General features: G+C 40.3%; 1 protein-coding gene across 4 annotated transcripts in view; it reads left to right on the forward strand.

Annotated features, from left to right (window-relative positions):
• The window catches only part of LOC139081124 (ferritin heavy chain), a 41,945-nt gene extending 20,127 nt beyond the window's left edge, over positions 1-21,818 (forward strand). For 2 of the 4 annotated variants that reach the window (XM_070605578.1, XM_070605580.1), the window contains 2 exons: positions 5,879-7,513; positions 19,218-21,818. In XM_070605578.1, the coding sequence (XP_070461679.1) occupies positions 19,552-20,100 (549 nt within the window). In that variant the 5' untranslated portion in view covers positions 5,879-7,513; positions 19,218-19,551 and the 3' untranslated portion in view covers positions 20,101-21,818. The remainder of the gene's footprint in view (positions 1-5,878; positions 7,514-19,217) is intronic. The other 2 variants (XM_070605579.1, XM_070605581.1) reach the window with 1 other exon arrangement.
• Positions 21,819-27,466: the final 5,648 nt, after the last annotated feature.

Raw genomic sequence — 27,466 nt, forward strand, 5'->3', positions numbered from 1 at the left:
CCCTTTGTCTTTCTCTTCTCCTTCTGGGATACCTATAATCTGAATGTTACCTCGCTTGATATTGTCCCAGAGTTCCCTTAGACTGTTCTCATTGTAGTCCTTTTTTTTTTCTGTGCAGCTAGGGTGATTTCCTCTAGTCTTTGTCTAGTTTGCTGATGTATTCTTCTGCATCCTCTACTCTGCCATTGAGTCCTTCTAGTGAATTTTTCATTTCCAGTATTGTATCCTTCATTTCTGATTGTTTTTTTTTTTTAATATCTTCTAGTTCTTTGCTGATGAGCTCACCCTTTTCATCCAGTCTTCTCTCCATATCTGAGGGCATCCTCATGATATTTTGTTTGAACTCTTTGTTGAGTAGGTCACTAGTTTCTGTTTCATTTAGTCCTTTTTCTGGGGTTTTGTCCTGTTCCCTTGCTTGGAAAGTATTCCTTTGCCTCCTCATTATGCCTCTTTCTCTGTGCTTATTTCTTTGTATTAGGTGAGTCAACTGTGTCTCCTGATCTTGGAGAAGTTGCCTTATGTATGAGATGCCTTATGAGGCCCAGCAGTGTGCTTCCCTCTCATCACCAGTCAAGAAGATCCAGGAGGGACCTCTTTGTGGGCTACTTGTGTCTTTCTGCTGTGGCAGGGTTGCTCTTACTGTGGGTACCCAGGGAGTCTAGTCTTTCCTTCCCTGGCCAGCTGTTTGTAAATCTGGTTTGGGGCCCTCAGTACCATTGGCTACAAAGTCTATTAGCACACTCCTATTGAAGTTTTCCTCTTAATTGGGTTTGTACCCAGTGTCGCTGGTTGCTAGGCTCGGGGGCTTAAAGTTGTGATGGGCCTGAGGCCTACAAGACTGATGTCAGTTCTCTTAGGAGTGCAGCTGAGTGGGGCTGGCCCTAGGCACTGGAGCACTCAGTTGTTTCAGGCTTTGGAAGGTGGGGCTGATCCTTTTTATGGCTATTTGTGAAGCACAGGTCTTCTGCAGCTAAGTCTCACCCCCCACATGACCACACACACGGTCAACACAGTCCTGGTCCATGCAAACTTCCCAAACCCATAGATTGTACCCTGACACCGCACTGCAGAGGCCCCCACCTCTCCACCAATGCCCCCCACAGTTCACATGGTCCTCACACAGGCCCTGCCCCACAGAGGCAGACACCCTTCCCTGCCAGTAGAAGATCAAGGCAGCCAGTCTATGCAGGCTGAAAAGTAACCTGAGGGTTTGCTGTTAGGTGGGGCCAGTTCCTGTGGCGGGTTGCCTGCCCTGGCTGAGCTGGTTTACATCTGTGCTCTAATGGGCATGGCAGAGCCCTGGGCTCACAGGCCAGGGATGAACCTCAATGGCGCCTACTGGGGTCTGTGTCAGCATGCCTGGACCTGTTCAGAACAATGGCCCCCACCAATGTCTCAGTCTCCGGAGAGGTCACTCCTCTCACCAAGATGGCCTCAGAGCCCACAAGGTGAGTCTCGTTTCACCAAAGGACTGTCAGACTCCTCTCTGGTCATTTTAGGTTGCTGCAATGAGTGAGTTTGCACGTGGGCCCTTTAAGACCTGGGTCTTTTCGGCTTTCAGCTGATAGGCTTTCTGGGAGTATCCTCGCTGCAGTTAATAGCCAGCAAAGCCAGACAGTAAAACCATCGTCTCAGTTGGGCTGCGTGTGAATGATGCTTATAGCAGTATTGGCCCTTGCTCTGGACCTCACTCCTCCAGGGAGGGCTGCGTACCTTAGGGTGTCTCCCGCCTGGCCAGCTGAGAAGCTCTGCTGCTCCCAAAGGTGGCTTTTTTCCTCTCCAGCAGGAATTTCTGCCTCTTCTGCCTTCGTCAGGACTGTCCCTTGTTATGGAGGTTCTTTTTATCCAGTTTTCAGTTTTCAATCCGGGGTAATTTTTCCAAAAATAGTTGTAACCTGGTTGTGTTTATGGGAGGAGACGAATTCAGAGTCTGCTTATGCCATCATCTTGATGAGATCTATGCAGCCATCTTGACCCCCTCTCACAAAACCCCTTGAGTGAAAAGGATGCCCAGTCCCCTTGAGGAAGAACACTCATACACTACTGAAAATTTATACTGTAAATCTTTCTCCCAGTATTCCCCAAAGAAACCTTTTACCGGGGTAACTATACACTGGGGAAAAGGAAACAATCAGATCTTTTGAGGACTACTGACACTAGCTCTGAACTGACATTGATTCCAGGAGATCCAAAACATCACTGTGGCTCATCAGTCAGAATAGAGGCTCATGTAGGTCACATGATCAATAGAATTTTAGCTCAAGTCCTTCTCATGGTGGGCCAGTGGGTCTCTGAACCCATCTTGTGTTTATTTCTCAAGTCTGGAATGTATCATTAGTATACATATACTCAGCTGATAAATACATAATTGGAGTACATGTACTCACATTGTTTCCCTTGCCTGTGGAATGAGGGCTATTATGGTGGGAAGACCAAGTGGAAGCCACTAGACCTGCCTCTATCTAGGAATGTAGTAAATTGAAAGCAATACTGCATCCCTGGAAGGATTGTAGAAATAAATGCCACCATTTTTGACTTGAAAGATGCAGTATTGGTGATTTTCACCATATCCCTATTCAACTCTCTTATTTGACCTGTACTTTTGTGAACAATTCAATAAAAAGAGTCTTTTAAACAAATGATGTTGGAAAAATTGGACATCTAGGATATTTACCCTGGATGAATGAAAATTTATATTCACACAAAAACCTATGCACAAATGCTTATGTCAGCTGTATTCATAATTACCAAAAACTGGAAATAACTCAAATGTCCTTCAATGGGTAAATGGATAAACAAAATCTGGTACATCCATACAACAGATTATTTTTCAGCAATAAAAAGAATGAACTACTGATACATTCTGCAACTTGGATGAAACTCAAATGCATTATGAGTGAAGGAGTCTCAAAAGATTACAGGCTTGGAGGGTGACGTCAGCATCATGGCAGAGTGAGTTGGTCCTGTTGTCTCTCCCCTCTAAGTTACAACCAGTAGGGCATCCATAAACTGACAAAGGATCTTCTGCACACAAGAACACCTGAGATATCCATGCATCTATACATCTGAAGGTGAGTGGACTAGACCTCCTGGAGGTAGTGGAACTAGGGGAGCAGTGTCCACAACCAAGACTGGAGGCTCCAGGAATTGTGGCCATGCCTGAGACCAGAGGCCCCAGGAACTGAGGTAACACCGAGAATGGAAGCCCCAGAAACCCAGGTAGCCCATGCTTCCAGAAGCGCCAGGAACATCTGTGGGGCCAGTGACTTGAGGTTCTAGGAACCATGACAATACCTGTGACCCAGCCCCCTCTCCCTCCCCTGACAGCAACACCTCCAACACTGGCCATTCCAGTAGTGGGGGATGCGTACAAGACCCTGGGCCCCCAGCAGTGGCAGCGGTGCCTGTCATGTGAAGTTCCAGGTACTGCGCTGGCACCCTAATTCAGAGGCTTTAGGAGCCCCATTGGCACTTGTGACCCAGGGACCCCTCCCTCTGTGGTATTGGAAGTGTCGCCCATGATTCCAGCCCACTTAGCAAGGGCAGTGACACCTGTGAACCCAGTGCCTCTGGCAGTGGTGGTGCCAGCACCCCCAGAAAACCCGGGAGCAGCAACACAGGCAGCACTGGAGGCAGCAGCGCCTGAGCCGAGCTTGTGAAGAGCTTGCAGAGAACCAGGTAACTGCAACAGTGGAGCTCATGACCCTGATCCCCCTAGCTGCAGTGGCACCCCACAGCGTCAGCCTCCCCACACATAGCATTGGGGCCTGTAGATCCAACAAACCCAGACACGGCGAAGGTGCCCATGACCCTAGCTCCCACACCAGTCCCCCCTCCCCCTGCCACAGTGGGAGAACCTACAACACAGGCAACCCCAGAAGCAGCAGAGGTGCTCGCCAGCCTGGTGACCCTGGTGGCAGCACTTGTGATGACAGCAACATTGTAAGCACCAAGGCACCAGCAACCTGGGAGGCACAAGCAGCACAACAGGGAAACTGGTGGCACCTCTGGCAGAGGCAGTAAAGGGTGGAAAGTACAGGCTCTCAAATACAACCAGAAGCAGCTCTGAATCAAAGTAAACAAAGCCGTATCCAAATAAGGAAAGATGTTTACTAAAGGCACTGACCGAGGAACAACTCCTCAAAAACCTTGAAAACTATAGTAACATGGTATCACAAAAGGAAAATGGCAATTCTTCAGAAACCAAACTTGAAGTCATGGAAGATATTGACTCTGCACAATACTAATTGTCCCATCAGAATATAATGATCTGGTTGAATGCCCGTCAGAGGACTCTACAGGGAACCAGTTAGTCAATATAAGCCACTTTGCATCATGAAAAGTAAAGATACACATCTAAACCCTAACATAATTTGCACAGAACTTAATAATGCTCTATTTCCTAGGGAGCAGGTGTGAGAACACTATTCATATCATCCTGCAAGGGAGCACCCAGGCACAAGGACTGGCATCTGAAATATCTTAACTAAGGGCAGGAGTAACAATATGTCTGTGCTCACCATTGTGGGAAAGAACCTCTGATTCCCACTGCGGGGAGAGTGTACCACCTGCCTGCCTCTGAAAACACTTCTGTCTTATGCCTGATTTTATATTTGGTTTAGTCATTCACTCGGAATATATCTTTTTTCCACATTTCAGTCAATCCTCATATTTTCTGGTCTTCAGTAGAACCTTCATTATTTTTTAGAACACTTACTATTTTAAAATGATCCAGTCATCATCTGAGTGACTTACAACTTCAAACAGAATCTATTGCATTCAGACCACCAATTTGATACAACTTCCAATTCAATTTTATCCTCCGTAAAATTCAGTGAGGAAACAGGCTAAAGAAGAAAAGTCACATGATCATATCAATAGATGCAAAGAATTTGACAAAGTCCAACACTGATTCATGATTAAAACTCAGAAAACTAAGAATAGAGAGGAACTTCCTTAACTTGATAAAGAACATCTACAAAAATCCTACGGGTAACATCATACTTAATGGTGAGCTTTCCCTCTAAGATCAGGAAAAAGGCAAGGATGTCCTCTCTCACCACCTATTTTCAACATCGTACTGGAAGTCCTAACTAACAAGACAAAGACATAAAAGGAATACAGATTGAGAAGGAAGAAATAAAACAATATATGCTTGCAGATGACATGATTGTCTACGTAGAAAATAAAAAAGAATAAAAAACTTGCCATTCCAGCAAGGGGATGTAAGCAATTATAGCAAAGATGAAGGATACAAGATTAATATATTTTAGGGCAGTGAAACTGTTCTGTATGATGTTATAATTGCACTCCATGGTATTTACCCAAAGTAGTTGAAAATTTATGTCCACACAAAAACCATGTGGATATATGTCATCATACATTTGTCAAAACTCATAGAATGTACAACACCAAGTTTAATTTAAACTGGTGTTTAATGGTTAATTTAATTTAACCATAATTTAAACTGTGAGCTTCTAGTGATTATGATATGTAGGCTCATTGATTATAACTAATGTACCACTCTGGTGCAGGATATTAAAAATGGGGGAGACTGTGTATTTGTGGGGGCAGAGGGTATATGAGAACTCTCTACTTTCTGCTCAACTTTTCTGTGAACTTGAAACTGCTGTAAAAAATAAAATCTATTAAAAAACCCAATGAGGAGATTCTACTTATGGCCACCATGGAGTTAGCTCACTACTGCCTATGTCTTCCATTGATTATAACTAAAATTTCTAGAAAAAATACAAAAAACAACTATATGAGGAATCTAAAAAATAAGCAAAAGCAAGTGCCTTGTGCTAGAGAGTGAAACCATGGAGTAGTGACTGATACAGGTTGAATTATCGTTTTCTTTTGCTCTTTTCTCTTTCAGCTTTGCCCCAGGAAGAATTCTCATCATCGATCTGTGCAGCAGCAGTGGCACAGGCAATTGACAGAGAATGAGAAAAATCTGGTCTTGTTTCCAGATGATTCTGCATGACATGCAGGCATCACTCAAAAGTGGATATCCGCAGCACTAAGCCCCTCTTTGAGACATGCCTGAAGGACAGTGGTGAAGGGAAATTCCCCCAGTGGGCAGAACTTCCAGCAGTGCACTTTGTTGTTCATCTTGCTTGGAAGGATAAATGGCCAGACATCTGATTATATACTGATTCATGGGTTGTGGCCAATAGTTTTCCTGAATGGTGAGGGAATTGGAAGGAACATGACGGAAAATTGGTGACAAGGAAGTCTTGGGAAGAGGTATATGGATAGACCTCTCTGAATAGGTGAAAAATGTGAAGATATTTGTGTCCTATGTGAATATTCACCAAACAGTGACCTCAGCAGAAGAGGATTTTAATAATCTCCTTAGGTTAGGATGTTCTGTTCTATGAATTACAGTCAACCTCTTTCCTCAGCCACCCCTTTAATTGTCCAGTGGGCTTATGAACAAAGTGGCCATGATGGTAGGGATAGAGGTTATGCATAGGCTCAGTAACATGGACTGTCACTCACCGAGGACGACCTGCTGAGTGCCCAATCGGCCAGCAGCAGAAACCATCCCTGAGTCTCCGACATGGCACCATCTCCCAGGGGTGATCAGCCAGCTACCTGGTGACAGGTTGATTATGTTGTACCTCTTTCATCATGGGAGGGGCAGCATTTTGTTCTTACTGGAATAAACACTTACAATGGATACAGATTTGCCTTCCCTGCATGCAGTACTTCTGCCAAGACTGTCATTGGTAGATTTACAGAAAGCCTTCTCCACTCTTGTCGTATTCCACACAGCATTGGTTCTGATGATGGAACTCACTTCACAACAAATGAAGCAATGGGCCCATGTTCATGGAATTCACTGGTCTTAGCATGTTCCTCACCATTCTGAGACTGGTGGCTTGATAGAATGGTAGAATAGCCTTTTGAAGACTCAGTTACAGTGCCAGCTAGGTGGCAATACCCTTTAGGAGTGGGGAAAGGTTCTCCAGGAGATTGTATATGCTCTGAATCAGCATTCAATATATGGTACTGTTTTTTCCATAGCTGGGATTCATGGGTCCAAGAATCAAGGGGTGAAAATAGGAGTGGCACTACTCACTATTACCTCTAGTGACCCACTAGCAAAATTTTTGTTTCCTGTTCCTGCAGCTTTATGCTTTTCTGTTCTAGAGGTCTTAGTTTCAAAGAGAGGAATGTGTCCACCAGGTAACAGAATAATGATTCCATTGAACTGGAAGTTAAAACTCTTGCCCCACCACTTCATTCTTCTTATGCCTCTGAATCAACAGGCAAAGAAGGGAGTTACTGTGCTGGCTGGGGTGACTGCTGCCAAGAGGATACTGTATTGCTACTCCACAATGGAGGTGAGGAATTGTATTTGTGGCATACAGGAGATCCCTTAGGTGTCTCTTAGTATTACCATGCCCTGTGATTAAGGTCAATGGAAAACTACAACAGCCCAATTCAGGCAGGACTAATAATGCCTCAAACCCTTGGTGAATGAAGTTTTGGATCACCCCACCAGGTAAGAACCATGACTAGCTGAAGACAAAGTGATAGTGGAATAGGGTAGTTATAAGTACTAATTCTGACCCCATTATCAGTTACAGAAACAAAGATAGTAATTGTCATAAATATTTCTTCTTTATTATGTTATAAAATGTGTGTGTAGTATCTTTTTTTCTTCCCCCTCTTATTCTCTTATTGTATAATATAAGATGTATTGACTTTACAGGATAGTATTTAAGTTACAGAATATCAAGGAGAAGAGTGAACATCACCAAAGTGCATTCTTTTCTGGGAAAAGGGTTAGTGCATTTTTGATTTTACACAGGATAGTTGTATTGTGTTAGGTGGAAGCATATCTTGTTATTTTGTTATTGTCTTTATTCAGAGGTAAATGTATTTGGGTGCCAAGTTGACAAGGGGTCGACTTGTGATGGTTACTTTTGTGTGTCAACATGGCTAGGTCACAGTAACCAGATATTTGGTTAAACACCAGTCTGGATGTTGCCGGGAAGCTAATTTTTAGTTGAGGTTAACATTTGAATCAGTGGACTTTGAGTAAAGTCTATTATCCTCCATAATGTGGATGGGACTCATTCAATCAGTTAAAGGCCTTAAGAGGAAACAGACTGAAGTCCCCCAAGTAAGAGGGAATTCTGCCTCCAGACTCAAACTGCAATATTAACTCTTCCCTGGGTCTCCAGCCTGCCAGCCTACTTTGCAGATTTTGGACTTGTCACCTTGTACAATTGTATGAGCCAATTCCTTAAAATCAACCTCCCTCTCTCTCTCTCTCATGTATGTCTTTATATCTGTATGTCTAAACATCTATATCTATATATATCTATTTATCTCTATATATTTATTCTCTTGGTTCTGTTTCTCTGGAGAACCTGACTAAGACAGTAAGTTATTCAGCCACTGTGTTTCTCCAATTCTGGAATTGCAAACCTCTTTGCTTTCCTCTTATTACTATTCAGAGTTCTCTTTTGGATGCCTCTTGCATTATTTCCAAGATTTATAGTTTTGCTTAGTGGGGAAGAGTAGGGAGAAATGAGTCTATGCCATTTTTTTCAGACCAGAAGTCATATCTTTATTTTATACAGGAGATTTCCACTTTTTCATGCATTTTGGCACATCCCCAAACTGAAAGTTCATCTTTAGTTCTTATTTTCCTCATATGCTGGGTAGTGAAAGTTGGATCACTGCTTTCAAGAGTGATAGCTTACACATATCACTGAATCTTACACACATCTAAACATCAATATGTAACCAGCAGCTATAAACCCCTGCTACTTTGAGTCATGCAAAAAAACTGTATAATATGGAATTTTATCAAGTGCCAGGTTTTTCCATGCTAGATTCAATACCACTTTGATTTTTCGTATTATTTTGTAATAGCTATTGTGTGTTATCAAAACTGCTACTCATTAACATGTGGAAATCTTACTGTCCTGCTAGGCATAAATAGAAATTCACCTGTCTGTATATTAAATGACTGAACTTAGATAAAAGAAAAATGTTGCAAATATTTTTAACAAAGGTACTTCCTAGCAACCACTGCATATGATTCTCATCCTGAAAGATGAAGAATTTTACCAGAAAATTAAAGTATCTTTAAATAACTCAAATGGACATTTTAGAATGGGAAAACCCTCAATCTTTAAAATTAAGAACCCACTAGATGAAGTTAGCAGAAGATGATATACACACCAGGTCAGTACTAAGGCAGAAAACATGATTAGGGCACTGACTATATCAAAGTGAAGCTAGGGAGAAATAATGGTAAAGATAGAGGTCTAACATAGTTGTAAGTGAACTCCTACAAGGAGAGAAGAGAATAGGGCAGAAGCATTAGTATAGTAGTAGCCCAGAATTTTCTACAAGTGATGAAAGGCATCCATACATATCAGAAGCTCTGTGAACCCTCTAAAAATAATTATAGGGAAAGTCAAACCAAAGCATCAAATTTAAATAGTGATGATAACCAAAGAGAAAATCTTAAAAGCAAGCAGAGAAAAAAATATACATTACTTTCAAAGGAGATCTATTTGACAGAATGATGAAATCCAGAGGAAAATGAAATATCTTCCACAGTCTGAAAGAAAACAAGTGCCAATTAGGATCCTATAACCAGTGAAAATATTATTCAAAACTGAAGATGAATTAAAGGTGTTTTCAGAGAAACACACACAAAAAAACTGATGAGATTCATCCTTAGCCAACCTGCACTAAGAGGAATAATATAGATAATTCCTCAGGCAGAAAGAAAATGATTCCAGGGGAAACAGTATTTCAGGAAATAAGAAAGAGCCAAGAAAATAGTCATCATGTGAGTAAATATGAAAGAATATTGACTGAATAGTCACTGTGAGAACAAAAAGAGTAGTATTTTATGGAATTTCAAATATATGTAAAGTTAACCACGTAAACATAAGGAAAAAGCTCAAGGTGATAAATGAAGTTAAAATATCTCATAATTCCAGTATTATAAGGAAAGTTATAAGATTAGCACTTTGTATTAGATCTTAGTAATTTTTAAGACTGTAACAAGTCAAGAATGCATGCTGTAAGCTGTAGGATAACCACTAAAAGTAGTAAGACAACGTATAACCAACCAGTTGATAGAGGAAAGTGGAATCACAAAAAAATATTGAAATAATTTTTACAAAAAGAAAAAGGGCCATAAGAATTATGGGTCAAAAATAAGATGGTAATCCCTATTGTAGTCTATGTTACTATGAGTTTGGCTTTACTCTTTTTAATTTCACATTTAAAAAAATAGTTTCAAATGAATCAGAGTCTAAATTATAATTATGTACTGAATAGAATACATACATGAATAAATAGATGAATGAAAAAAAGTAAGATGGTAAGATTACCAATGCAAATATATTATTAATTATATTAAATGTAAATTGACAAAATATGCCATCTAGGAGTGTCAGATAGGAATGAAAACACAAATGACTAGGAATGACAAACTGGGAATGAAAACGAACATGAGGATAATTATAACATTACTCATTAACTTTAGATTGTGAGAACTAAAATAGCAAATCCAGGGAAAATGCTTCAAACACTGCTTGGTTCATGGCAAGTACTCACATATTACTATCATAAAGAAATATTTGCTTTTGTCATAATTTTGAAAAAATAAAACTATACACACCTTGTTAGTGACAAATTTTAAATATAAACAGAGAGATTTATAGTAAATAATGTAGAAAGACATACCATACAACACTAAAAGATAATTGATGTAGCTTTACTAATATCAGGAAAAGTGGACTATAAAGCAAGAATCATTATCAGTGATAAAAATATTATAATCGTAAATGGGCCAATTCATCGGGAACATATAAAAGTTCCAATTTATATGCGTACAACTATACAGCCTGAAAATGCAGAAAGCAAAAATTGACATTACTAAAAAATTACTCCAAATTCATAGTAAAAGACTTGAACACACCTCTCTCAGTAGCTATTAGAAAAAGGTAAAATTCTTTAAGCATATAAGAACATATGAAGAAGACAATTAACAAACTGGACCTAATATTTACATAGCACTGTACACAATGATGACAGAATATACATTTTGTTTAATGTATACCAGTAACATTTAGCAAAACTGATCATACAAGTAAGTCTTAACATTTCAAAAGAAATAAAAGTCAGTTATCTGACAACAGGGAAGTTAAGGTAGAATTCAATATTAAAAAGATAATGGGAAAATCTCTGATGACTGGAAAGTTAAGGAGTATGCTTTAACTTATTACTTAAAGAAAAATAGCATACTGAAAATTAAAAAATATTTTTAATCAAATATTAATGAAGACCAGCCACAAATTGTGTGGGATACAGGTGAAGCAATGCTTAAAGACAACTTATCGTCTTAACTGCATATATTAGAGAAGAAAGGGTGGATAGCAATGGTTTAAACCTCTATCTCAAGAATTGATTAAAAAGAATGGCAAATTGAACTCAAAAGAAGTAATAAATATAAGAGCAGAAATCTAAGAGATAATAAACAAATGAATAATACATAAACACCAGAAAGGCAAAAGTTGATTTCTTAAAGAGATTAATAGAATTGGTATAGTATCAACAGGATGAATCAATTAAAAAATGGAGAAAACAAAAATTAACAATAAGCAGGAATGAAAAGGGGGCATCCTAGAGATTGTTGAGATATTATAAAGATTCATTTATTCTATAGATCTTTGTGACTTCATAAAGATAAGATTTACCTATATTTTTCTAAAATAGAAATTCTTTATATGTCCCGTACACAAATACTTTGTGGTTTCCTTTTGAGGACTAAAATTCTTAATTTTAAGTAAGTACAATTCATCAAACTTTAATTTTATAGGTAGTGCTTTTTGTATCCTGTTAAAAAATCTTTGCATGCCCAAAGTCATGAAGATATGGTCCTGTATTTTATTCTAGAAATGTTATTGATTTGTTTTTCACATTTAGTTTGATGAATAATTTCAAATTAATTTTTTGTATGTTGTAAGTGGGCAAAATTCATTTCTTCCTACATTGAAAAGAACAATCTTTCCCCACTGAATTGCAGTGGAGTATATTATATTCTCTTGCACTGTTCTATTTGTATATTCTTATGCTGATACAAAACTATCAGAATTACTACAGACTTAGAGCAATGCTTGATAACTGATAGTGTAATAAAACCACCTTTGTTCTTTAAGATTGGGTTTGCTATTCTTTGTATTTACATATAAATTTTAGTACAAGTATGCCAATAGCCACATGAAGAAAACCTGCTTTGATTTTGAGCAGTTCCGGATTAGTTGTATATCTAAATATACATATACCTATAAATATTTAGAATATTGCCAGAATCATAAGAAGCAATCAATAAACCATTATATTTCTTTCAAAAATACACTCCAGTTTACATAATCAAATTAGGCCATAAACTTCCAAATGTATAAAACCTATTTTTGTTTTTTTTACATTGTCCCCTTGAATTGTGGTATAAACCATACAAGATTTCATACTCTCTGATGAAATCACATGGCTGGAATCCAGTCCATGTTAATTTATATGTGCTGGAGTAATTTCCATGTGTGAAAAAATCATGGATTTTTACTGTATCACACCACTGAAGACTGCATAATAAAGCAGATTGTCCAGAGCTAACCTTACTTTCTCATTAGCAGAATACTATGCTCTGTAGTGGGGTAACTGTCAGAAAATTCTTTCTGTTGTTTAGTGCCATCGAGTCAATTCTGACTCCTAGCGACCCCGAGTAGAGCAGAGCAGAACCCTGCCCAGTCTTTTTTCACCATCCTCTCACCTTCCAGTGCTATATCAGATGAGGTACTACTGCTGTTCATGGGGTTTTCATGGCCGTTTTTTTTGGAAGTGAGTGGCCAGGTCCTTCTTCCTAGTCTGTTGTAGTCTGGAAACTCTGCTGAAACCTGTCCACCAGGGATGACCCTGCTGGCGTTTGAAATACCAGTAGCATACCTTTCAGCATCACAATAACATGCAGCTGCCACAGTATGACAACCAACAGAGGAGTAGTATGGTTCCATGATCAGGAAACAAACCTGGCCGCAGCAGTGATAGTGCAGAATCTTAACCACTAGACCACCAGGAGTGGCTCAGAAAAGTCTACGGGAATGAAACTGAGAAATTAAATCAATTTCATATCATGAACAGCAAAAACACATATCTAACCTCTGTCATAATTTTTGGAGAAGTATAAACAACATAATGATGCTCTTTGTCCCATATAGCAGACGTGGGAGTGCGGTTCTTACTAAACATAGAAGGGCACCAGAGAGCAAAGAATGTATCATGGAGTACTTAAGCAAGTGATAGCTGCACAAGGCACAGATGCTCACACTATGAGCAGGATGTTCTCCTTCCATTGCTACCCACACGGAGCAGTTGGTCCACGCAATGGCGTGGCTGTTCCACATGCCATCCTGAATACGGTACCTCAAAGAGTAATGAAAATGTCTTCAAAAACCTCTTTCCTACACCTCTTCTAAAATTACATGTGTAGTGACCCTTGACAAAATATGATCCAAGCAATGTTGAATAAAATATCTGACTTTGAACGATAGGCTTTTAAATACATACACAAGTATTAGAAACTGACAATTGAGACAATACATTTGAAATTTTTTCAAAAGGGAGACTAATACTCAGTTGTAAAGGGGCATAAAATATTTTCCTATACTTGCCTCATGATAAGTACGTTTCATCCAAACAATTCAATGTGAAGCCCGCAGGTTCTATTCACACATACCTTTGCAACACTTTCTTTTGATTCAAAAGCTTAAAAGTGGATCTCATCTTATCAACTTCAGAATTCCAAAACACACATGCATTTCATCAGACATAGTGCTTTTTCTTGTGTCCAATCCATAAAGCAGAACAAAAGCACTTTGAAACCAGCAAGAGATTCACACTACATGGATCCTTTATAACTTACTGGCAACAGGATAAGGGAAAAAGAGATCCAAGGAGGGAAAAAGACGGGTTGCACCAATAATGGGAAGTAAAGAACCATTGTTTACCCATCTTCCTTGCCACAGAGTATCCCTCCCACCATGTCCCAGAGTGACCCTAAAAATCACTGAAAGAATGATTGTTGCTTGCTAATAAGATTTTTTTGAAGACACTGGATCTTACTGCTCCTACTGACCATTCCTAACTGGTTCCCAAAAAGTTCCACCAAGGGAATTGACTAAAAATCAACATTCACACATCTGAATCCATTCTGATCTCACCACATGAGGATGAGAGTCTTATTTCAATTATTATTTAAGGAGCCTCTGAGGAATTCTTCTGCTTTTCATCTCCCTCTCTTGGTGGCTCTTCTCTCTTTCCTACTCTTATGGCAGCTCTTCTGGTAGACAGCTGGCCTGTCTGGTATCAGAGCTGAGGTTCAAGTGGCTAAGGTCCTGCACCAGCATTTTCCAAGAAGATGGATTCTGCCCTTTAGGGTTTCCAGAAACATGCTCCCTTTGGCTCTGGCAGTGACGACATTTACATTTATTATGATCTTTAACGTGTGAAGACGAGATTTTTCCCTCCTTTTCAATCCGATAAGGTGCCATGTGATTGAGGGTTTTCTGTCTCATGTTCTCCATGAATGTCTTTTTCCTCTGAGGGAACACTGACATTTCCCACTGCCTCTCTTGTTGCGTCATCTCATCTCTGTACTGCTGTTGGCACAGTTCCTCTGGTAGAGGAGTGAGGTAGTTGCTATCTGGATTGAGGTTTAAGTTAATGAGATCCAGGTTTTGTACTTTGGAGGATGATGGTTGGGAGGTTGATGTAACTTCCTGGGATATTTCTTTAGGTGGAATCAGTGATGAACCAGAATTTAAAGTTGTGGTGACTCTCCATGGTGGATCCATTCTTAGCTTGAAGCTACTCTTGGATTTCAGGATGGACAGGAAACTGAAGCTTAAGGTTCTCAAATTGCTTGCAATTAGTAAGGAAAGGACTGCAGCCAAAAGTTGCCAAACTGCAAACAATGGTGGAGAGAGAAGAAAGAACAGGGAGGATTCACAAAAACAGCTAGTTTTTTTTTTTTAATGCAGAAAAATATTCCTATACCCCAAATGGAAATGATACCAATAATAGTGAAGCATGCTAATGATTAGACATACAGTGAAAGACATATTACAATGACTCCCTTTGTCCAGGCTCTCCTCCTCTCCTGCAAACATAGAAGCCAAAGATCCACTAGTTTTCCAATTATTATTCTATATCTTGGAGAGTGTTGCATCTCTAGCTGCAATGAGCACACCCAGAGCCCAGGTCTTGGTTTCTTTCTATCATTCTCTAATATATGGAACCAGGGCTCCTGGAAGAAATGGCCAATTCTAGAAGACTAAGGAGACACAATGTCTAAATATATTATAGTATCCTGAAAAGTCTGACAAACTGGTGCCTATACAGATAACCTCTCATTACTGACCCGAGAATTGAGAAAATGATCTTCCAATCAGGGTCATTACAAAAGATTAATTAACCCAATAAATGTTCAGTAAGGCTCATTATGTTTCAGGCAGTATCTTGAATCAGCCTCCTACACTCTATGTTCCAGCCAATCTGAACCTCTTTCTGTTCATTAGATGGCCCAAGCTCTCTCTGATTTCCACCTCATATATGCTTTTGTATACAACGGCATCCACCCTCTGTCAGGGATGCTTTTCCTCCACCTTCATCTGGCTGATTGCTGCTTACCTTCAGCACTCAGGTTACACTTGTCTTTCTCTAAGAGGCTTCCTCTGTCCCTCTGAAATTAGGTTATTTCCTGCTGTGTGCAGACAAATCCATACAATTACCTTCTCTCTGAGAGAAATCACTTATCACAGTTCCTTGTCAGTGCTTGTTTTATTGAATGTCTCCTAACAGACTAGGAGCTCCTTGAGGGCAGAGATCGTGTGTGTCTTTTCCTTGCTTGTCCCAGAACCTAATAATCTGGGACATTGTTTTACATATCCAGTGTCATAGTTAAATATTAGATGTTAGGATGGGGAAATAGTCAAATACGAAACCATACATCAAACTCCTGTTCATCCAACAAAGTTTAAATCTGAGTGGAAGAGTGCAGTTAATAAATCTGATATTTTTACTAGATGGAACATGATAGAAATTCATTATAAAATCCACAAATATATCAACATTTTATACAGGTTCAGAATGAACTAAGTGGAAATGCAGTCTGAGAGCTGGTGATTGTGGCAAGTCTTCCTTGCTCAGAATAGGATACACACAGCAAAGGGCAAGCCTTTGTTTTCCATTGAACATTGTTGTATCTGGATATGGTGCCTGGAACTGTGGCCATAATTTTGGTATCATAAGGGGATCTGAGCTTAGGAGAAGCCAATCCAGTGAGGACAGAAACCAAGAAATACAGAGTTTGTTACTTATGGCATCATTGAGGTAAGAAATTAATCATGCCTGGAACCACTCTGACCATAAACTTTTTGTTATATGAGAAAAATTTTCATCATAAGTTAAACCAGTTCAGTCATGTTTCCTGCTATCTCAAGAATGTCTCTTAACTAAATTATCCTAGCTCTGTCTAGTGGTTCATTCCTGGTCTTTCTTTGTCACCAGGGAGATAAGGAACAGTCCTCCGCTGACTTTTGGGGACCATCCCAGGGACTTCGACAAACCTCATCCACCCCCTTTGGCTCCCCCAACACCTTCCCTAAACCCACCCAGGCTGTGCCAGTTCCTGCAATGTCCACTTAAGGGCTGGGACCCCACTGTTGGTACAGCTGGCCACAGAATAAACTATGAGGGCTAGCTCCATGCCTTTACAGCATGTTATTTTACCTTCCCTTACACAACTCACCTAAAGATACCTTGAAGTGTGTCTTGGATTCGTAAACAAAAAGGAAAGCATAGAAATGGCACCAACTCCTTTCACCCCAGCACACTGGTAGTGTATTGGTAAACTGGCTCTGGAGAAGGTGCAGGAGGACAGCAAAGGCCTGTAGCATTTGCTGGCTAATTTCTGTCATGTCGACACTCCTGCCTTTGCTGATTTCAAGCAGCCAACAGTCTAACAACTGGTTTGCAAAACCCCTAGATGTTTATGGATCAACTCTTGTGAATGAGTGTGTTCTGGCTCCAGTACGCCCCTGAGCGCTGTGAAAATTAATGAGATTTTCGGGAGTCCTGGCACCCTTCCCTCCTCATTGATGTGTGACTTTCACACGCCTAGGGTTAATGGCACCTCCTGGACCATAACTAGGCTATTTGTATCCCCACATTTCCCTTACTGAGGAGAGCATGAGGAGTAAGGTTGGGTCTCAGGGCCTCATCCTCACAGGTGGATGGAATCCCAGGTGCTATGTTCAAGTCTCTGGTCGGGGCTCAAAACTTCTCCATGCCTCTCATGCCTCCTACCCCTCAAATATGCAACAGGAAACCAAGGCACCCAGAGCCAAAGCAGCATGCCTAAGGTCACACACACAGTTAGTAAGTGATGGAGCTGGGATTCTACTTTAGATATGCCTTTCCCCAACACCAGAATTGGTGCAGCCATATCTGTGCTGCGAGGCCTTTCCTAGGGGAAAGGTACAGTCATTCGGAACATTTACCTACTGGTTCTGGGGGGAGCAAAACAAAGGCAAGTTTGATTCAATGGCATACTTAGTCTCTGAAATCTGAAGTATAGGAGAGCTTCAGTGACAGTTCCTTTCTTTAACAAGGGGGAAATTATTATCCACAGAACAAGGTTGTTGTATAAAGGCTGAGACCTGATTTTCTTCCCTTTTAATCTAATCCCTTGGAAAATAATACTAAGCATAAGTAAGTAAGTAAATAAAGGAGAAAACGAAGGATAACAGTTACCTTCATACACTCCTGGTGAGACTAGGAGGCAGGGTGGAAATATGCATCAAGATTTAAAGGTAAATTCTGTAGGATTCATACATTTTCTTTTAAAAATATCTTCTAATCAAATGATTGGACAGATGTACAAAGGTTTCTGAACAAAGATATTTACACTGGCTGTATTTGAAAAGGTGGAAAACTGGAAATAAATTAAATATACATCCATAAAAGTTTAGTTGGATGAAACAGCCTAATTCCATGCATGGGGTAACATGCCTTTAAAACTCTTAAGTATGCCTTAAAATCTTCAGGTCACACTCAGTAAATAAAGGTTGGCCTCTGTAGAGAAAGTGTCAACATCACAGAAAACATAAACTGCCCTGTGTTGTTTCCGGGTCAGAGTATCTCACACATGCAAATTTTGTGTTAGTCCTGAACCTTTGAGGATCAAGATATTTCCAAGTAATTTAACTGCATGCTAGAAAGAGCACAAGAATATTTTTAGCAATGCAAACATATCCAGCATTCAACAAGGTAACATTCACAATCAGACATCCAATCAAAACTTAGCAGGCATGTAAATAAGCAGGAAAATTCAACTCATAATGAGACTATTAGTGAATCAATTGAAACTCACTTGAAGTGACATAGATGTTATTATAACTGTACTCCATATGTTCAAAAAGTTAAGACATGTAAAATGTAAAAAGACACAAATGAACTATAGATGAAAACTACAATGTGAAAGATGAAAAATACACTGGATAAGGGGCTGGCCCCGTGGCCGAGTGGTTAAGTTCACGCGCTCCGCTGCAGGCGGCCCAGTGTTTCGTTGGTTCGAATCCTGGGCGCGGACATGGCACTGCTTATCAAACCACGCTGAGGCAGCGTCCCATATGCCACAACTAGAAGGACCCACAACGAAGAATATACAACTATGTACTGGGGGGCTTTGGGGAGAAAAAGGAAAAAATAAAATCTTTTAAAAAAAATACACTGGATGAGAATAATGGCAGATTAGAAATTGCACTAGAGTGTGATTTCCGAGTTGTAATCCCGGTGACCCTGCTCAGTATCCTTGTATTTCAGTGCACCCATACTCCTCCTTCAGGGGTGGGAAGGAATGTTATCAATGCCGGTAGCATTGCTCTTCTAGATACCCCTGTGCCTTGATCCCTTACCTTCTTCACATATCTGCTCAGATGTCATCTTCTCAGTGAAGTTGACCCTGAACACCCCATTTAAAACTCCATACCGACCGATCAGCCCTCCCAATCTTCCTTTCCTTCACTACTTTTCTAATAGCACATATTGCCTTTTATTGCACTGCATAATTTGTGAGTCATTATATTCATTGTTTATTTTTGTCTCCCCCCTAGAATATAAACTCAACAAGGGCAGGTGTTTTAGATTGCTTAGTTCACTGGTGCATCCTCAGCTCCTACCACACTGCCTGGCACATAGATGATCCTTGATAAATGTTTGTATCTGGCATAAATGAAGTTCTTGGCGACAGTCTTCGTCGGAGTTGCCGAGGTTTCCTGCTTCAACAGTGCTTGAACGGAACCCGGCGCTCGCTCCCCGCCCCGGCCGGCCACCCAGAGTCAGCCCTCCTTCACCTCCTCACAGCGCCCTCGGCCCGCCGCAAGGCTCCCGCCGCCGCTCCAGCGCCGCCCCGCCGCCGCCGCCCTCTCCTCTCCTCAGCCGTCCGCCATGACGACCGCGTTCCCCTCGCAGGTGCGCCAGAACTACCACCAGGACTCGGAGGCCGCCATCAACCGTCAGATCAACCTGGAGCTCCACGCCTCCTATGTGTACCTGTCCATGTCTTTCTATTTTGATCGCGATGATGTGGCTTTGAAGAACTTTGCCAAATATTTTCTTCACCAATCTCATGAGGAGAGGGAACATGCTGAGAAACTGATGAAGCTGCAGAACCAACGAGGCGGCCGGATCTTCCTTCAGGACATCAAGAAACCAGACCAGGATGACTGGGAGAATGGGCTGAAGGCAATGGAGTGTGCATTACACTTGGAAAAAAATGTGAATGAGTCACTATTGGAACTGCACAAACTGGCCACTGACAAAAATGACCCCCACTTGTGTGACTTCCTCGAGACTCATTACCTGAATGAGCAGGTGAAAGCCATCAAAGAATTGGGTGACCACGTAACCAACCTGCGCAGGATGGGGGCCCCCGAATCTGGCATGGCAGAGTATCTCTTTGACAAGCACACCCTGGGAGAGTGTGACGAGAGCTAAGTCTCAGGCCAGCTTCCCGCAGCCACCGGGTGACTTCCCTGATCCACCGAGGCAGTGCATGCATGTTGGGGTTACCTTTACCTTTTCTATAAGTTGTACCAAAACATCTACTTAAGTTCTTGGATTTGTACCATTCCTTCAAATAAAGTAATTTGGTACCCAAAAAAAAAAAAAAAAAAAAAAAAAAAAAAAATGAAGTTCTTGGCACAGAGTAGGTGCTCAGTGAGTGGCAGCCTTTATTATTGCTGCTTTCCTGGTTGAGTGATGCTGGACGGGAGACAGTCAATGAGAGAACAGTGCAAATTGCTGACCACAGAGGGAGGAAATTGCTTGGATGTGGTCACTGTCATCCATTTATTGCCCAGACCAGAGCCCTGGCAGTTGTTCTTGATTGAGTGGGTACTTCTAACTCCTCCAGAGTAGGGGCCATCTTTCTTAGTCAGCCTATCCACACCCAGCATGGACAGGGGCACTGAGGCAGAAAGCAGGAGCTGGATTCCTTCGTACCTTCCTCGATGACACCTTATCAAATCTCACGTTTACTTTTTAAGAGCTTCAGATTCCCAGTCACCCCATGTTCTATTGTAAATAGTAAAAATAGATATCTTACCATGGAAAATATGAATGTTTTCAGTGCAATCTTATCTGTTCTTTCTGCTAAAGAACAATCAAGAGTAATAACAATTGTTATTAATACCAATCACCATGTGTTGGACACTTAAAACTATAATAAGAATTATTAGGCCCATTTGACTGAAGAGGAAACCGAGACTCAGCAAAGGAAGTAACTGGACCAAGGTTAATAGAGCCAATAAGAGGCAAAACACTGATTTAGCACCTCAACTTGTGAAGTTTCTCTCATACATTTCTAGGAAAATATTCACAGTTCTGAGAAAAACTGTATTATAACTGAAACTCAAATAATGGGATGGGTCTCATAGGCACATATGAATACTTGGCCAGTTTCCTATTCAAAAAACAGAGGTTAAATCTCCTTGAGAACTCACAAGTGAAAGTATAAAGTTTTATTGGATAGAATATGATGGAGGCTCAAAAACACTCTGAAAGTAACAAGATCTAATTTTGGCTTATATTAAGTTAATTAGAAATATAATTTTTACATGATTGGAATATACAACCTAAGACATAACACATGAATCTTTACTTTTCTGCCAAATAGTAGGTATTGTATCATAATATTTTTAGTAGATATTATATAAAATATTTTATTTTGCTTGAACAGTCTTTAATGTTATTGCATTTATTTATTTATTTTTTTGCCTATAAAGTTAGAATATTCAGAGAGTCATATAACTCCAACGACATAGACAAGGAAATAGCCCACAAGCAAACACTATTAACATTTTGGTGTATCTCTGACCAGCCATTTCTCTGTCTCTATGTGTGGGTATGGATATATGTATGTATAGTTTACAACACTAAAAATAGACTTTATATACAATTTTTGCCCATCATGTTTTGTTAAATTGATTTATTTTTCTTTAAAATGCAATAATATTAAAAGCAAATATTGAAGAGTGGACATGTAGCAAAGGAGAGCAATAAGGGAAAAATTCAAGATCATATAAATCTTTCATTAAAATCCATGTGAAATAAACACTGAGTCACTAGTTGATTGAAAAGACATAATTTTTGTGTATCCATGCTATATACCCAGAAAAGCAAGAGAATCAGTTGGAAAATATCTTAGAAAAAATATGGAGAAAATCCAAAATGAAATCTGTAGTGCTTCATAGAAGAAAGTAATAAATCTTTACTTACCACTCTAAAAAAGAATTTAAATGAATTAAGAGACTCTCAAGATAGCTTGGTGGTGAGGATGGTAGTTGGCTGAGATGGGGATAAAGGATGACTGTCACCACGGCCCACCACAGTTATGAATCCTTCAGGACACAGTGACATCATGGATCTTCCTCACAATTACAAGGCTATGTTGCCATGGCACACCAAAGGTGCCATTAGGGGGAGTAATTTATCACACCACATCAGATTGTGCCTCTTCAATCCTAATGCCTCTGCCTTGACTATGTCTCAGGGAGTGGGGGATAAAAATGTCATAGTATGTGACAAGGAGTTATGGGGTATTCCAGCCTCAAATGGTACTGACAGAGATCAGGCACATGTCTGGATCAGATGATCCATAAATTATTAATATTATGTTCACGCATCAGTGCTCCTGAGGGAAGGTAAGCTTTTGCGAGACAGGGATATTTGTCTATTTTATGCACTGCTGTATCCCAAACATCTAGAACATTGTCTGGCACATAGTAGGCACTTAATAAACCCATGTAGAGTGAATGAATTGGTCTGGATCCCCCATGAAACTATGAGAACCTCCAGGGCAAGGACCCTGGTTTTTGGAAATCCATTCTGCAGGACACTGCCAGAATCCTGGTGGGCATCACTGAATCTTAATCAGTTAAATAATTTCCAGAATTCAGTTATTAAGTATCACCTTCAGAGTTATTACTTTCTTTGCACTCCATTTGAGCTGTGACTTGATAATTTTATTTAAATAAAAAGCATCAGTTGGCAAAAAAGCAAAAACACTCAACTAACTAAAATTAAATGTAGCAAAACCAAAATAAGGCTAAAATTTTTTAAAAATAAGCTTCAGATTGGGTATAAGTAACAGTAAAAATTGTATAATTCTGAGAATTCATAGAGACAAAGTAGAATGGTGGTTGCCAGGGGCTGGGGGGGGGGGAGGAGAAATCAGGAGTTGTTCTTTAATTGACATAGAGTTTCAGTTTTGCAAAATAAAAAGTGTTCTGGAGATTGCTTGAACAACAATGTGAATGTGCTTAACATTACTGACCTGCAGCCTTAAAAATAGTTTAGGGTAAGTTTTATGTTAAGTATATTTCAAAACAATTAAAAATAACAAGTTTTGGCGAGGGTGTGGTGAAAAGGGAACCCATGTACACTGTTAGTGGGAATGTAAATTGGTGCAACCACTAGGGAAAACAGTATGGAGGTTCTGCAAGAAATTAAAAATAGAGCTACCATACAATCAAGCAGTGACACTTCTAGGGATTTAGCTGAAGAAAATGAAAACACTAATTTGAAGAGATATATATACCTTTATGTTCATTGCAGGATTATTCACAATAGCCAAGATGTGGAAGCAACCTAAGTGTCCATCAATAGATGAATGGAAAAAGAAGATGTGGTGTAATACACAATGGAATACTACTCAGACATAAAAAGGAATGAACTCTTGTCATTTTGGGACAACGTAGATGTACCTAGGGGGTATTATGCTAAGTGAAATAAGTCAGAGAGCGAAAGACAAATAACACTTGATTTCATTTATATGTAGAACCTAAAAACAAAGCAAATGAGCAAATAAGACAACACAGAAACAGACTCATAGACACAGGAAACAAAGTGGTGGCTACTGGAGTAGGGAGGGGTTGGGGGACGGGTGAAATAGGTGAAGGGGATAAGAAGTACAAACATCCAGTTGTAAAATAAATAAATCATGGAGAAGTAATGTATGGCATAGGAAATACAGCCAATAATATTGTAATAGCTTTGCATGGTGACAAACAAACAAGTAATAAATAAATGAATAAATAAATAATTCCAGAAGAAAAAAATTGTGTAATTGTATGCACTTCTTGTATCTCTTATCCTTTGATTATCACAATTCTTCAAAGAATATATAGTTAGTTCTATTGCTATAGATGAAAATACTGAGACCCAGAGAAGTTAGGTAACTTTCTCAGGGCCACCCATTTATGTTAAGGTAGAAGCAGGACTCTAATCTAAGTCTATTGATGCTAAAGCCCATGGAGTACACTGTAGGCAGTCTCCAAATGTATAATTCCCAAGTGCTCCCCCCTTATTCCTTTCCCCTTTTTCTCACTGATCCAGCCCACCCTGGTTTTCAGGCCATCTTGCCTTCACACTTTGAGCAGCTCCTCATCCCACAGGCCACTCCCCAGGTCCTCTGGCCCAGTGCCTCTACATCCAACACTGAGGCCTGCTAGAACAAAGGAAAATAGATAGTTTTAAAACTTTTGAGGGCAAAAACAATTGCTATTTATACCTTCCTGAGGACTACTAAGGAGAGAGCATTCTGAGGAGGGCTTTTAGTTGCAGAGCTGTTTTCTGGGAGTGAGAGTTCAGATAGGGGCCTCAGAGAGAGGTGGTTCCGGTGAGTCGAACATGTGGTTTTGGCGAATCGAGCAGGTGGTTCCGGCGTGCTCGGCAGGTGCTTCCAGCGTCACTGTCACGTGGTTATGGCACGTCTGAGATGTGGTTCCGGAGTGTCCGCCAAGAGGTTCTGGCATAGCCGGCAGGTAATTTTGGCGTGTCAGGCAGCTGGTTCCGGCGAGTCGAGCAGGTGGTTCCAGCGTGCTCGGCAGGTGGTCCGCTTTGGGCAAAGTGCTGAGGAGGGGATAGAACCTGGAGAATCTAGAGCCTGCTGTGGAGGGAGGGAAGGTGAGCGGTTGATCTGCAGGAAATGTAGAAGACAAGAGAGGACAAAGGGCCCAGCTCATGGTAGCCACCTGGTAAATGTCCTTATGATCTAACTAGAGAGAGATGTGGTAAATTGTGGGGATCTGTATAGAGAGGAAATTGCCTTTCAAACTGAAGCTGTAACCAGCAACTGTCCCTCTGGATTCACAAAAATCTTCCCCCGTTCTCAGAAGCTGAGTAACCAGATGAAGGAAGTTTGTGGCAGGAGTGATTTAAGCAGAAATTTGGTTCAAGGAATAATGGATCTGGGGCTAGTAACTGAAGCCAAGGGTTAGAATATGCAGTAAGAGGAAGAGGGAAGGGAACTGTATTGTTTATTGGCACCCTCCCTTCACTGTGTCTGGTAATTTATATGTATTACTACATGAAATATTCGGAACCAATCTGCAAGGCAGATGTTACTCCCACAAGACTAATGAGGAAATAGGTTCAGAGTGCTTGAATGTCTTGCTAAAGGTGACACAAATGGAAAATGTCAGATCCCAGGATGTTACCACTAGTTTTTTGTGCCCCAAAGAAAAGGTTTATGAGGACTCTTGGATTCTAGAGTAGGAAAGTGTTTGATGAAGGCCTCTCTACCCTCTTGGCAGAGAGCAACTTGTTTGTGGTTCCCAAAAACAGATCCTAGAGCAACCACGGAGTGACTCAGGACATGTCCATGTTCTTTAGATTCACACAATCATGGTCTAGGTCACAGCTCCCAAGCTGGGTGAAGCTGGAGCAAACTGTGTCAGTGGCTGGACCACTGAAAGAACCTGTGTCCTTACAGTCATTCTTCAATCAAACTCAGAGCAGGGTGACAGTTAAGACTAGTAAATGGTCACTTTTCAGAATTATCTTCTGTCATAGAACCTCCTGGGAAGCTGAAGATTTTTGGAAAAGGTTGACTTGAATCAGGACCATGTGTCAGAGCAGCCAGAACAGTCTTTGTATTCAGTGAGATCACACTATGTGATTGAGAAAAAGTCACAAAAGCCCTGAACCTGTAACACGTGGATGCTCTTATCTACTGTTAAGATCTTGTGGAGAATGGAGATAATATTAGCTAAGTTCAAGTTGAGGGACTTTCTTTTCTTTATTTTAGTGCACCTTGTAAATAAGTGTGGATATCTGCATTCAAAAAAAATTACACAACACCAAAAAACAAATAATGGTCATCTTGGGCATCATCTCTGTGTCTTGAAAAATACACTGAATATGGAATTTAAAGATCTTGCACAAGCGAGATGTTTCTTGGCAGCAACTAACAGGAAATGAGAGATGAGACAAGAAGCCATCATTGCCTTGCATCTCCACCAGCTCTGTCAGAAGGCCCTCCCCCCGCCTTAAACTTGTATTTTTTATTGTTTTATTTGATTTTTAATGACATCCCAAGAAAGAGGGAATTGGCCAGTAGTATACTGTCAAGATTCTTCTTAAAGAAGATTGCTGTGACAAGAGTTGGCAAATTAGTGCTTCCAACCATCTTCCATAGAATGTACTATGTCTTTCTCCAGTGATAGGCCACAGTCTGGAATTTTCTACAGTAGTAGCAATAGCAATATTATTGGCCAAAATTATTGTGATTTGTTGAGCATTTACTCTGTGGAAGCAACTGAGCTAAGTGCCTCACACGTGTGATTTTATTTAATCCACATAGAAACCAAGGCAGCATGTTCTATCGAACTCACACACACACAAAGACCAGAGACAGTACATATTGTAACTAATCTCATTTTATAGATAAGGTAACTGAGGCTCATAAAAGGGTAAGCCACCGACACAAAATCATATAGACAGAACCTGGAAAATCTAGGACTGACACCCAATTTGGGGCAAGTCAGCCCCTCAGTTTCCTCTCTATAAAATGGCAAAAAGAATATCTACATGCTTGGAATGTTTTGAAGTTTTCCTGGGATGGCACATGTTCAAGTGCCTAACTCAGTGCTTGGCACACATGTGCTTAATGAATACTTAGACTAACAATGACAATGAGGATTAGAGCTGCTATGTATTCAGCATCTGCTATGAAACATAAGCCCAAGATTATAGCTAATTTCATCAATGAACTCCCAAATTGCACTTACTCTACAAGAGCAATGACAACTGTTTTCATATTGTTATTCATCAGAATATTGCAATGTGTATCTAATTCTAATGAAAAATAACATTGGAGCTTTCAGATATAAGACATGGCACAGAAGAGTTTGAATAGTGTTCTTTAACTTGGTGAAAACCTTTTTGTGTCTCAGCTTTCGTAGCTATTTTTAGGTTTATTTTTATTTTATTTTTCACAGCTAATTTTAAAATGCATCATGAAAGCTACATTGTGAGGTTGAGAAGAAAACAGAAACAGGATTTTGAAGCACAAAGGGCAGTGCCTTCCACACAGTGGGAGCTCCATATAATATGGTCACTGATTCATTTAATTGTACCTTGCAGCCTTCCCCAGAGTGATAGAGGGTGGTAGGATAGCCTTCCCTTCTCCAGAGACGTGGCCAGTCTGGAAGACAAAATGGTTTACCTGGTAAGCAACGGTAAGGGACAGGCCTTCCATGGTCAAGAAGGAGGTCCTGAAGGTTCACAAGTTCCTGAGATAAAGATGAAAAAGCACACACAAGTGAATATTTTGTCCTCAAATTCTAGGGTCAGGAAAGTACCCATATGTCCTGTTCCACAGTAAAAGCCTCAAGTACTGTCCATACAATGAACCTGTTTTGGAGAGATGCATCCTTAGCAAGCAATATGGTAGAGTCATTAAAACCATGAGCTCAGAGACGGATATCGTATTCCGAGGAGTCAAGTTTGGAAGAAAAAAGGCTTTTTTTTTTTCAACTTATTTGGGGTTATTTATCTCAGGATCAATTTTAGCAAACAG

This window comes from Equus przewalskii, chromosome X, assembly GCF_037783145.1.
Source record: "Equus przewalskii isolate Varuska chromosome X, EquPr2, whole genome shotgun sequence".
Taxonomy (NCBI): Eukaryota; Metazoa; Chordata; class Mammalia; order Perissodactyla; family Equidae; genus Equus; species Equus przewalskii.